At 42.0% G+C, this 13,829-nt stretch overlaps 1 protein-coding gene across 6 annotated transcripts in view; it reads right to left on the bottom strand.

Moving 5' to 3' along the window:
- Positions 1–13,829, bottom strand: part of slc2a9l2 (solute carrier family 2 member 9, like 2) — a 191,068-nt gene that overhangs the window by 109,776 nt on the left and 67,463 nt on the right. For all 6 annotated transcript variants that reach the window (XM_007897325.2, XM_007897328.2, XM_007897331.2 and 3 more), the window contains exon 6: positions 12,151–12,299. In XM_007897325.2, the coding sequence (XP_007895516.1) occupies positions 12,151–12,299 (149 nt within the window). The remainder of the gene's footprint in view (positions 1–12,150; positions 12,300–13,829) is intronic.

The following is a 13,829-nucleotide window of genomic DNA, read 5'->3' as shown; positions in this document are numbered from 1 at the left end:
AGAAGTGAAAGATGAGCTCAGTGACTCTAAAGAGGACTTTTCATTTTCTTATTTCAGACTAGTCTATGTAGAATTAATTCAGATTGCCTGTGTGCTAACCTGCAGTATCATGACACAATATGATTCAGTGAATGTCAAACTGTATTGCTCCATTTACCATAGCAACCTACGAGGGACTAAACAACAATACTTTGAAAACTGAATACTCTGTCTCCGTGAATACAGAAGTGATAGCTCACATCATTAATAGAACAAAAGGATGGTTAATGACAAACAACAACAACAAAATTACATTTGTAAAGCGGCTTTCACATCGGGAGGACGTCCCAAGGCATTGAATAGTCGGGGATCAGGACCTGAGCGTGTGGGGAGGCAAGTTTGGGATGAGGGAGGACAGAAAGGTAGGAGGGCGGCTGAAGGTATGGTTGAAAAGGAGGGTCTTGAGTTGTGCCCTCAAGGAGGCAAGGGAGGGAGCAAGGTGAAGGGATTGTAGGATGGAGTTCCAAAGGGTGGATAATGGATAATGTTTTATTCTACTAACTTTTAACTACCTGAAACAATGCTCTGATAAGATAGCCAGTAGCAGGTTTAAAGGGAGTTAAGGAGGAACTTCTTGACACAGAGGATAGTGAGAAACTGTTGTTGAAGCAAAAAGCATCAACATAATTCTGAGAAAACTTAATTCATACATTCTGGAGAATATAAAACTCACACACCACTCCATTACTCATCCCCTTCGCTTAACCGCCTCCAGCCTTCTGCACATCTCTCAACCCCTTGAGTATCGGCAGCTGTACTTTCAGCCACCGTGCCCCCAAACTTTTGGACTTAGTGCTTCAATCCCTCCATCTTGCCCCCTCTTTGCTCGGCTTCAGATAACACCATGCCTATGATCATCTCCTCTTTCTCCCCAGCTTAGCATCAAGCTCAGTCATTATTTGTGGAGTCCTGTAGCTCAGTGGTTAGAGCACTCGCTTTGCAAGCGAGAGATCTGAGTTCAATTCCAGGCAGGTCAGGGCAAAACCTTGGGCAAGTTTCCTTACTCCACACAGAGCCTAATAATAATCCCTCCAAAAACCAAAAACAATAATAAATTGGTCATTTTCAATCGACGACTGTTTGTGGGACATTGTTGTGCGCAATTGGCTGCCGCGTTCGCCCACAAATATACAGTCAATTCACTTTACAGTGTGTTCTGTGAAGCGCTTTGGGACGTCCTCCCGATGTGAAAAGCGCTATATCAAATGCAAGGATTATTATTATATTATTATTATTAAGCACTCTGAGATGCTATCCCATGTTAAGGGTGCTATATAAATGCAAGTTGCTGTTGTATAGGAGAAGAGAAGAGTAAGGGTGAAGACTTGTGTGGAGTATAAACTATGGACTAGTTTAGTCGAATGGTCTGTTTCTGTGCTGTGAAGTTCTATGTAATTCTATGTCATTTTTGCTTTGTGCTTTTTTCAGTTTTGAAAGTGCATTCTAATTCATTTCAAACACTTTATTTTTTGAACTATCTTCACTGCTTGAAAACTTGAATTGAATCAACAATTTCCTTGAAGTGATTAAGAAATATAGAGAGAGAAAGAGAAAAAGAGAGAGGGAAAGAAAGAGGGAAAGAGAGATAGACAGAGGGAAAGAGGATGAATGTGGGAAATAAAGAATAAGGAATTTTTTCTTTTAAAAAATCTCTCAGAAGATAATCTTCATTGATTCATTACGTTTTTGTTCATGAGAATAGTTAACTTAGTCTTGAAATCACCTTTGTCGATTCCCACTGGTCCTTTGCTGAAACATTAACATCACTCCAGACGTTTAGCCATCAAAACTCAGTGCTGCTTCACAAATGTATTATACAGTTAATGGTCCATCACTGGGCTTGGAATCACTTATTGTGGCAATGTACCATATTTTACTTATCTTATCAAATCACTATCTTACTGCCACTAAGACGTGCCCGGACATTTATTTCCAGCCACTCCCAATTACTTCATCTGGTCCAATCTTTCAAGTTAGTTGAATCAAAGCTGATCTTTACTCCCAAGTGCATGCTTTCTTTTCCTTCGCATTCATCCATATTAAATGTAATTTGCCCATCTTCAGTCAAACTGCTTTAGACTCTCCAGATCCTTGTGAATAACATCAGCCTCCGTTGCTCTGCTTGTCTCCTCACACAATCTGTTATCAGCAGAGCAAAACATTTTCCTTTCAGTAACCTTGTAGAGATCATTTGTGTAACCTGTGAAGCACTTCATCTCAGCTCAAATTATTTATAAATGGTAAGGTAACTTTTAGTGTAATTGAGTGTTGTCCCAAATTCAAGGATTTCTCACAATGAAGTCTCTTGACCTTCGTCACTAAAAGATAACATTAAAAATCCCCAAGGAATTGCTTTCACAATTTTTTTCATCAGCTGGGTGTCTGACACATACAGAAACATGCTTAAGAGCATCCAAACCAAACTAAGAGGTCCACAAAGGCGTGGAAATGTTGTTTGTGTCTGAAATGGAATACACACTCTCTTTGTTGTATTAGGCTCAGGTTGGCAAGAGCCAAGGCTTGAGGACACCAGGTTGTGCATTGGGATACTGCTCGAAATTAACCAGCTAAACTCACACAGTTTGCCATTAAGAGAACTGTCCATCACATTTCCCGTTTTTTTAAGAAACATCACAATTTTCGTTTCATGGTTTGCTTCAGATCACTGTAGCTCAGTGGTTAGAGCACTCGCCTTGCAAGCGAAAGACCTGGGTTTGATTCCCAGCAGGGCAAAATGTTCTGCAAGTTTCCGTACTCCACATACCTCTGTTTACCTAGCAGTAAGTAGGAACCTGGCTGTTAGTAGAAATAATAATAATAATAAATTGGTTACTTCAATCCACGACTGTTTGTGGGACACTGCTGTGAGCAATTTGCTGCTGCATTTCACCCACAAAATATATAGTCAATTCACTTTACAGTATATTCTGTGTAGCATTTTGAGACAGCTCGAATATGTGGTAAAGCACTATATCAAATGCAAGGATTATTATTATTGTTATATTTAATTCATTCACTTCAGGTGATTCATTAGTGTAACAATGTAACAATTCAATTACTTAGCATTTTGGGGCAGCATTTCTCCAATGACAAAATAGAGTATACTTTACAGTATATTCTTTGAAGTGCTTTGAGATGTCTCAACTATGTGATAAGGCACTATATCAATTGCAAGGATTATTATTATTACTATTGCATTTCCCAATATGCCAGTGTGCAGCAAAGATGCAAGCTGGTTCATCACAGCAAGCCTTGGGACATCATTCCAACGTGAATGGCGCTATATGACTATGATTTGTTATTGTTGTTGTTGGCTTATTCTGCAGTGAGTCAACCAGTTGTTCGTCCAGTTTGGAAATTGTTGGATATGAAGGAATTTTGTTGGATTGTGTTTTGTGGAATGCACTTTATTCAGCTAATTCTGAATCACAATTTACCCCAAGCCTTGGCTCTTTACAGCCTGCGTGTAATACTCTCTGGAATTAATTAAGCAGGATGTGTCCCTCAAGGCAGAAGAGTGCGCATTTCATTCCAATCCATGGAAATTTCCATGTGTGGGTGGGATAATAATAATAATAATAATAATAATAATAATCCTTGCATTTGATATAGCGCTTTTCACGTCGGGAGGACGTCCCAAAGCACTTCACAGAACACACTGTAAAGTGAATTGACTGTATATTTGTGGGCGAACGCGGCAGCCAATTGCGCACAGCAATGTCCCACAAACAGTCGTAGATTGAAAATGACCAATTTATTATTGTTTTTGGTTTTGGAGGGATGCATGGAATTCTCAGTTTGGATTGGAGACTCTTAAACATGGAGAAGGATTTCCATATGTGTCAGACACCCAGCTGACCTCCCAAAATGTCACCCCATTTTGATTTTAGCTCTGCCTCTTGTCCACTTGACAGCTACTCCTCCTGAATCGGCCGCACTACTCACTGGACGTCTGCTATCTGTCCTTTCAATAGGGTGTGGGGAACCTTGACTTTGCTTTCTCAATTTTTTTACCCATTTCAGTTGATCACTGTGAACAGTGTCAAGGAGGTCAGTCTTTGCTGCGAGAGATGATTGAATTAGTTATTTCATTAGCATTTGTCCACCTCGAATGAATATTCCTTTGATGAGATTTTTGAAAGCTTGGCATGCTTCAGTTCACACTGAGTTAATTATGTATACTGCTTTTGATATAATCTCCATTCAATATATCAGATGCAATTTATTCCAAATAGAGGACGTTGGATCTATTATTAGTTAACTCAAATCTTAAAAATTGAACATCTTCTTGCAGTTGTCCCTAAGATTTGCACATCATTTGCACTGAGTATCATGTAAGTGATACTCTACCTTGTTTTCTTCACTGCTTACAATAACTCGTATTAAACGTCATTTTTGCATATTTTCTGCTTAATTTTTTTTATGTATATGTGCATGTTTTCTTTCCGTTAATACAGTAGAACCTTGTTATAATCCAGCATTTGAGATCCATAAATTTCATCCACCGAATGCTATAACAGGTTGTGATAACTGGTTTTACTGCCATATGTGCTGCCAGCCAGTTCACTTTCTGTTCGTCCGTCAGTTTCTTCAATACAAGAAAAGAATGGATGACTTCTGGATTATCGGGTCTCCATTAATGTCACTTCCCATTTGCTGTTCACCACACTGTAACAGAACATCTGAGTCCCTGGGGCTTGAACCCGCCACCATGTGACCCAGAGACAAGAGGACTGCAGACTGAGCCAGGCTGACACCTTGGGCTTCAGGGGGAAGTTATGTTGCTTAAAAGAGATTTTGTTTTTCTTCAATGCAGAACTAAAGTTCCAAGAACTCAATTTTGCAGTTTCTTTTTGAGGTGTGATTAGTGATGCATAGTGTATCTAAGGCCAAGTACATCAAAACTAGAACAGTATTAAATTATGTGGACAAAAATATTTTTTGTGTAGTTCACTGTCCCAAATCATTTGATATCCTCTAAAATCCGACATCACAGATGTCGATTATCCTGCAATTTCCTGTTTCATATGCACCGCTGTATATCAATGAGTCACTCACAAGTATAATAAATAACCAATGCATTTTATATTGTGCCTATGATATTGAAACGTCTCAAAGCATTTCACAGCAATTATTATTTGTAGGCAATTATAATAGTGACAGTTTCCCTCAGTGAGTGGGATAGCTGGGCAACAGTGTTTCTTCACATTACACAAAACAAGACAAGACAAGACAAAGTAGCCTGCTAATGGCAGGGGAGATACTCAGATAAAATAGGAAAGCAAAGCTTCCTTGCTACAGACACACATACACACAAATCCAATACACACAGTTTTTTTATATAATCACACAAACACTGTGAAGCCCTGTTATAATCCATTTCACTATAACGCCAATTCGCTTATAACGTGGTTGCAATGTAACCCTCAGTCACTGTGCATGAGAGCACAGGACTCGCTCTCAAATGGCCAAAGGCCAGGTCGGTAGCTCACCGTTGTCACTTCCTGCACGTGCATAAAAAGTGATGTCTGTGACAACACAGAAATATCCAATTTTTTGCTTCCTGCACTTAAAAAAAATATGGTCAACCTCCAGGTCATCCATTCACGGACAATGTTCCGGATGTTCCTGCTCCTGGCACTGGTTGCTGCTCTCCGCTTCCCCACCCGAGTCGCCACTGTTCCTGTGTGAGCCTCAACAGTGAAGGTCACCAACCACCTGACTGCAAAGAGCATCACAGCCAAGCCTGAGCTCTCCCCATCCGGCTGCCACACACAAACAACCAGTAAAGAAGAGGCTTTAAAGGAGCAGGAACCCAGGGTAGTTTTTACCTCCGTAACCCTGGGAAAAACAGGGTTACTTTAGCCTTCCATGTTGTCCCAGCTGGGAGTAACAAACACAGCAAAGCTAGCACCTTATCTATAATCTGCAGTCTTATCCTCTGCACCATTGGGGCTAACCCACAACACCCCCTCTTATAACAACAACAACAACAACAACAAAATTACAGTTATTGAGCGCCTTTCCTGTCGGGAGGACATCCCAAAGCACTGAACAGTCAGATGTCGGAGCCCGAGCATGGGGGGGAGGGGTGGAGGCAGAGAGGTGGGAGGGACGGTCGAAGAGAAGGGTCTTGAGACCGGTCTGGAAGGATGCAAGGGAGGAAGCGAGGTGAAGGAACTGTGGGATGGAGTTCCAGAGTGTGGGGGAAGAGAGGCTGAAAGCCCGGTCACCGATGGTGCTTCATATACATCCTCTCCTATAACTTGTTCCCACTCATGGTCCCCATCCCTCTCAATTACTCATCCCTCACCATCTAGGCCACATGATTCCTTTGTTCTCTCTCCTGCGAGCCACAGGGCCTTCCTCAATACAGTTTGTGGGGGATAGAGGGAGCTCAGTGGATCAGTTTAACAACAAAAACTTGCATTTATGTAGCGCCCTTCAGGCGGGGCAGCTTCCTGGAGCATTTACAGCTTTTATACCCACCCCAGCTCTGCCCTTCTCCCTCTCAGATGGGGTGCGAGGCTCCTTTGGTGAGACCTCATTGCCTAGTTGCCCCCCACATTACCAGTCTCAAAGTCGATTCTACGCCCCACACTAATAATTTAATTATTATTATTATTATTTAAGGGACAAGGCTGTAATTCTCAATATGCGTCCAGGTGAGTGTGCGTCAAAATAGAATCGCATCATTACCATCTAGGCCTACACTAGTGCAAAAAAGATCGACGAACAGTTGCAAATCTTTGACTGAGTGAAATGGGCCATCCTTTAGAAAGCGTTCACCCCCTCAAAATTATGTCACTGCTTCTCTGCAGTCGTCTCCACCGTGACACAAATTCCCATCTGGAAATATGGCCATGCCTGCGAGCTGATCTGCCAGGTGCCAGATCAAACTTTGTGTTAGTCACAATCAGAAGGATTAGACACCACGGCCAAAAACTTCTTGGGGATTTTTCTTTTTTTTAATTGTTATTCTTCATTGCGGACTAAAGAGTCACAAGATATTTGCAAATGCACCAAGAAAATACACACTTTGGAAAAATTAAACTACAAAAAAGAAAGGTATGATTGGAATTGACGCTGGAATGGAACAGCAGCAGACATTGACAACCAGTGTCTTGATTCAATAATTGCAAAGCCAAGGTATTCTGCTGTCAGAACGGTATCTTGATATGGTTACCCAGCAAATTTGATCGATACATATTACCATTGCACCATAAAAGTCATTACCTGCAGCAGTCTTACAGGGGCTTGAGAGTGTAATAGATTCCTGACTGTCAGTTTTGTTGGATTCTGTCTGTTTGTTGGAGACTTATATTATTGTCATGGATCTTCACTGTTATACAATCCCCCTCACAAACGTATTGCGTTCTTCTGTGAATTAACTTTCCTGCTCTCCAAAAGTAACATGCAATGAACATCAATACTCAGCGTGTAAAGCCTATTTTTATATATTATGCAGCTTCCCATTTTTTGCATATGTGTTTTTTTTGTGTGTATGTGTGTGTGTGTAAGGGTAGGGTGGGGGAGAATTGGTGTTTTAAGACCTCTTTTCTCCTATATTTTCTTGAGTAGTTTTAAAACTGTTACAAGGCTTCAGAGATTTGTCGATACATTTCAATTCCCAAAATATTGGCTGAAAGGGAACATTACAGACTCCTCAATCAGTGCCCCATCAAGCAGAAGGCCGGAGTCAGTCGAAGGCTGACACTCTGGTGCAGTGCTAAGAGGAGCACTGCATTGTTGTCATGTCTTGGCAGGAATAGCTGTCAATTCACTTTACAGTATATTCTGTGAAGCGTTTTGAGACGTCTCAATAACATGATAAGGCGCTATATCAAATGCAAGGATTATTATTATTGTAGCCATGTGGAGTTTATCCCTTTCAACTTTGTCCAGATGCGTTTCAGTTTTTGATGGAATATAGGAACAACAACAACAAGATTCCATTTATAGAGCGCCTTTCACGTCAGGAGGACGTCCCAAGGCGCTGTACAGTTGGGTCAGGACCTGAGCAGGGGGGAAATGGTCAGGGTGGGGGGAGCGAAGGGAGGGAGCGAGGAGGGGGTAGAGAGTCGAGAGGGGAGCTGAAGGCTCGCTCAAAGAGAAAGGTTTTGAGACCGGCCTTGAAGGAGGAAAGGGAGGAGGCGGCGAAGGCACTGGGGGATGGAGTTCCAGAGCCTCGGGGCTGAGAGGCTGAAGGCCCGGCTACCGATGGTAGGGCGGTTGGGGCGGGGGATGTGGAGCAGACCGGAGCCAGAGGAACGGAGGGTACAGGCAGGTAGGTAGGGGGATAGTAGGTCGGAGAGGTAGGAGGGAGCAAGGCCGTGAATGGCCTTGTAGGTGAGGATGAGGATCTTGAATTCGTGGATCTTGGAACATAAGAAAACAAGAAGAGCTGGAGATTTTTTTAGCTCTCTTCATCGTTTAATCCCAATACGTTGCCTTTTCACCATACCCCTTAAAACCTATACTAACTATCTGTCTGTCTGGCTCTTTCAAACAACTCTGCTCTAAAAAGTATAATCTCAGTCTACCTAAGCTCCCATCATAGCTAAACTCCTTCAGCTCAGGTATTAATCTAATTCAGCGGTTTTCAAAGTGAGGGACAAAAAATGGTGGGGGGTTGGGGGATGGGGGGGTTAGCGGAAGAATGCAATAGGTTCAGGGTGCATGAGCCCTTTATAAACAATGTCAGATTATTTCTCCTTTTCTTTTTAAGCACATTTGGCAAATGAACTTCTCCTGCTCGAAGATGTGATAAGGCGCTGCATCAAATGCAAAGATTATCATTATTATTCATAATTAAAATAAAGTATTCTCTTAATAGCCTCCTGAGAGCCACTGATGCGCCTGGCTATCACATATGCCATGAGCCACATTCTAAGATCTTTGGTGTTGACCACACCCCTTCACTAAATCTTTTGTATGATTAATATACATTTCAGTCTGTCATCCATTTCATTTACCTCTTGCAGATGATTGCTGAACACGTTTGTCAATGCAATGACAGAACCCCAGACAATGGAATATCAAATCTATGTCGCAATGCTCCGCTGGTGCACATTCTCTGTGAAACTCATGTGCATTCATGCAAGAAATTTGAAAAGCAAACTCAGACTTAGCTTATGTTCCTCAAAAATATATAAATGCATAACCTGCATATACAGTTTCTGCAAAGATACGAATAGCAAGGCACAACATAATGCAAGGAACCACTGGCCCAAATGGCATATCTACAATTATACAGTCACTGCATTTTACATTATGCTGACTATAGCTAAGATTCCTGTAATTTTTTTTGCAGACTTCACTGTTGGTAAGGTAACATTCATCAGGGATGGAAATATATTTTGTAACTTTGAAACTCTTACCTGTCCCTACCTATCTCTGTGAACTCCAGCAGTCGCAATCTGTCACTATCCACTCTCTTCTCTGCTAACTCACATATCCTGCATCCTCCACCCCACAAGCTTTCAAACACTTTGCTCCCGTTCAATGGAACTCTCTCCCAAAACTCCAAAGACTCAGATTCCTCTCTCTCTGCTTTCAAACCCTTCTAAATATTGTCCCTTTTCATTGTTAAGCTCTTTGAAATGTTACTCTACTTAAAAAGCTTTATGTGCAAGTTGTATCTTTCATGAATTTCTGATTGAAATATCCCACACAATTAGACTTTTTCTCCCTCCTGGTTCCGGGGAATCAGATATAAATATAAAAATTCTGCTGGATCCTGTTGTCTTCCTTCAGAAATGTGAATCCCTTTTCTATATGAAAAGTAAACTAGAGACAGCCAAGTTGTGAGGCGTCCAGCAGAAAACCAACAGAAGTACAACGTTTTCCCATGTTCAGGGCTCCTCCAAAGTGGACCTAGCAACAGAAGCTTTCCTTTAGGATCCTGATTGTCCTATGAATTCTATTTATATCTGTGCTCAGTTAGCATCAGTGGATTGTGTAGAGGCGTGATCGGTTATTGCCCAAAGGAGCCATCCATTCGTTCTTCATATGGTCTTGTTCAAAATAAAAGAAACAATGAGTTGAGCCAGTGAAGTTACCTGCATGATTTCATGCTTGGTGTTGTAGACTGTGTGCAGTATGACAGAGCAACATCCCTTGAAATGTATGTGTTCAATAGAATTGTGCCGTGAGACTATGTTTTCCTCATGGATGCAGCTCACTATCATTAAGTAGCAGAGACAATGCACACGGCAGTCACCTTAACTGCTAGAAGTGGAATGGGAATACAAGTTTATATATATATATATCTACACACACACTCACACACACATACAAACAGAGACAGAGCGAATGCCGTTGATAGTGATAAAAACCTGGGATGAGTTCTAATTACTTTACATATTGCTGCTCAGAGGAACATTGGAAAAAGAGTAGGTACTTTGGTCTGTCAAACCTGCTTATTATTATTTCCATTTTATTAGAGACTTTAGATTTTTAGCACCATTTCCCTGCTGGTTCTCCATATCCCTTAATATCAAGATATCTATCTTCCTGTTAAACATTTCAGTTCGCATCTATGAACCTCTGGGGTACCCAGTGCATGCCACATTCTGACTCCTTTGTCTGGTTCCATTTTTAACCAGTTTAGCTCTAATTATAAGATTATGCTCTCTTGTTCGGGATTTGTCTACCAGAGGGAAAGAGTTGATTTCAAATCCACTGTTTCAATTTCCATTTAACCATTTAAGAGTCAGCCTGGCTCGGTTCCTAGCACTCTGAGTCAATAAATTGCGTATTCAAGGGCCACATCAGGATTTTGAGCTTATAGTCTAGGCCAGTGCTGTAAAGCTACAGCCTACGGGCAGGTTTCAATCTTCTTGAAGGCTATTTATCCTCCTCATATCATTCACCATCCTGCATAGTTTGGTATCATTAACAAATGCTCTAATATTACGAGTATCTCCTCTGAATCATGTATGAATAATGTGAACAGCAGGAAACCCAGAACAGATGTTTGTAGAGTTCTGCTGGTCAATGGCCCAAGATAAAGCTTCCATTACCAATCATTTATCCTTTTCATTGCTATAGAGGTTTTCAATCCAATGAGCCATTTTGCCTGTTAATTCTATGTGGAACTTTATCAAACTCATTCTGCAAATTACAATACATTATATTCACTGGATAGTTCTCAGCCACCAATTTAGTTTCTTTCAGAAATAAGTTGAATTGATTTGGAAGGCATAATTTATCGTTTTCAAATCCACGTTAACCTCTCTTTAAAAAGAGCACTATCACGTTTTACAATAAGCATCCGCACTCCAGATGGGTATTGATAGTATTCCCTTCAATGATCTCAAACATTTTTCCCCATTTAAAAATATTAAGCTAATTGGTCTCTAATTGCCACTCACATTTCACCTCTTTACTATTTCATAATATTCCTGCAGCTGACAATTGATTCTCTTTCTTTAATCACTTGGAGCTCATTCTAACAGAAAGACAATGCAGTACTTGCTTGTGATTATATAGTGCAGTATGAAGCTCCAATCTAAGATTCAAGCTGTTTAACCAATATTTGTAATATCATCCTAATTTCTTTATCAAACAAAATTAATACTACTTTTGAAAGAGAGACTGATGATTAAGCAGAGTACAGTGTTTGAGTAGGGATTTCCTTGATGCATTTGGGATTCAGTCAGACTCTTTATCTAAGCCCAAAGGCATTGAAAGACACAAAGTTAACTGTAGCTCCGAGTAATAAAAAAAATCACTTATACTTTTCAATGTTGTTTTCTCAGCACTGTTATCATATGGATTTAAATGTCTGCCTACAAAGTACACAGTCACTGCACTTTACAGTAAAAATCCTGTGGCGCTTTGTGACATCTTCCAGACTTGAAAAGCACTACAATAATAATAATAATAATAATCCTTGCATTTGATATAGCGCTTTTCACGTCTTCTAGACGTCTCAAAGCGCTTGACAGAATATACTGTAAAGTGAATTGAGCATATATTTGTGGACGAAACTATATTGGCATTGGGATACAGCCAGAATTTGTTTAAAAAAAGCCAATGTGCTTGATTATCATACTAATAAATGAGCTCACTGTTACCATAGGATATGAGAAGTCAAACTTTACAGACCTTGCCTCCCAGTAATTCTGGTAGCCCCAAGATTTGACCGCTGAAGACACCGCAACAGATGAAAATAGCTGTGATCTGCCCTATGGAGCCACGGATCTGCTTCGGTGAGATCTCGCCCAAGTACATGGGGAGGGCACTGAGGGCAATGCCTGTGGAGAGAGCAACACTTCATCATCAGATATCTAATAGCCTGTGACACATCGCTGCAAAATTCCAATCAACATGCCTACAGATGAACCACAGTATCAAACAAATCAGGCTGTCATTGTACAGACTCGAGTATGTCTGACTGCCAAGCCAGCCCAATGATAACACAGCATGAGGTGTGGACATGGAAAACACAAACTGAATGAATCTTTTCAGCCAAGTGTTTTGTGGCATTGCCACCATCACAGTTTTTTCAAAGTGAAAGTAAACTGCACGTGTATTATTACATTGTCCTCTGCAGATTTCAGTCACACATTTAGATTTTAGTATCACAAAGATCAGGAATGCAAACGGGTAAATAAGGCCCTGCTCTGATTCTTAATGGGCAAATATACTCAAAGTCATATCGACCAGAAAGGTTCCAGGAGCATTCTCTGGTCTGTGCTGAATTAGCTGATGAGACCTTGCCTCAGTGTCTCTTAGCTAGAGAGGGGGATAAAATCCATCCAGGGTACTCTCCCTCTTCCTTGTCATTATCCAGTAAGCCCTGTGAGAGCATGGATGTGTATGGATGTTGGGTGACAAGAGAATTTGGTTCATCTAACTCCACCAGTTACAATACAACAACAACAACAACAAGATTCCATTTATAAAGCGCCTTTCACGTCAGGAGGACGTCCCAAGGCGCTGCACAGTTGGGTCATGACCCGAGCAGGGGGGAAATGGTCAGGGTGAGGGAAGGGAGGGAGCAAGGAGGGGGAAATGGTCAGGGTGAGGAGAGGGAAGGGAGGGAGCGAGGAGGGGGAAGAGAGTCGAGAGGGGAGCTGAAGGCACGGTCAAAGAGAAAGGTTTTGAGACCGGCCTTGAAGGAGGAAAGGGAGGAAGCAAGGCGAAGGCACTGGGGGATGGAGTTCCAGAGCCTGGGGGCTGAGAGGCTGAAGGCCCGACCACCGATGGTAGGGCGGTTGGGGCGGGGGACGTGGAGCAGACCGGAGCCAGAGGAACGGAGGGTACGGGCAGGTAGGTAGGGGGATAGTAGGTTGGAGAGGTAGGAGGGAGCAAGGCCGTGAATGGCCTTGTAGGTGAGGATGAGGATCTTGAAATCAATCCTCTGGGGGATGGGGAGCCAGTGGAGGCGAGCGAGGGTGGGAGTGATGTGGTCCCGAAGCCTGGTGCGGGACAGTACACGAGCTGCAGAGTTCTGAATGACCTGCAGCTTGTGGAGGGAGGTGGCGGGAAGGCCGGCGAGGAGAGAGTTCCCATAGTCCAGCCTTGAGGTGACAAAGGCGTGGACCAGGGTTTCAGCAGCGTGAGGGGTGAGGTAGTGCCGTAGTCTGGCGATGTTCCGAAGGTGATGGAAGGCGGTGCCAGTTGTAGTGCGGATGTGAGGGAGAAAGGACATTCCACTGGAAGGACATGGCCAAAAAGATTACCGAAACTTGTTCTCTCGGCTCACACAAGAAGAACAGGCCTTTGGATAATAATCCTTGCATTTGATATAGTTATTAGCCAGCTCCCTTACTGAAATATAA

This window comes from Callorhinchus milii, unplaced genomic scaffold, assembly GCF_018977255.1.
Source record: "Callorhinchus milii isolate IMCB2004 unplaced genomic scaffold, IMCB_Cmil_1.0 Scaffold1, whole genome shotgun sequence".
Taxonomy (NCBI): Eukaryota; Metazoa; Chordata; class Chondrichthyes; order Chimaeriformes; family Callorhinchidae; genus Callorhinchus; species Callorhinchus milii.
The sequence above is the reverse complement of the archived record's forward strand: the minus strand, read 5'-3'. Positions and strand labels throughout refer to the sequence as shown.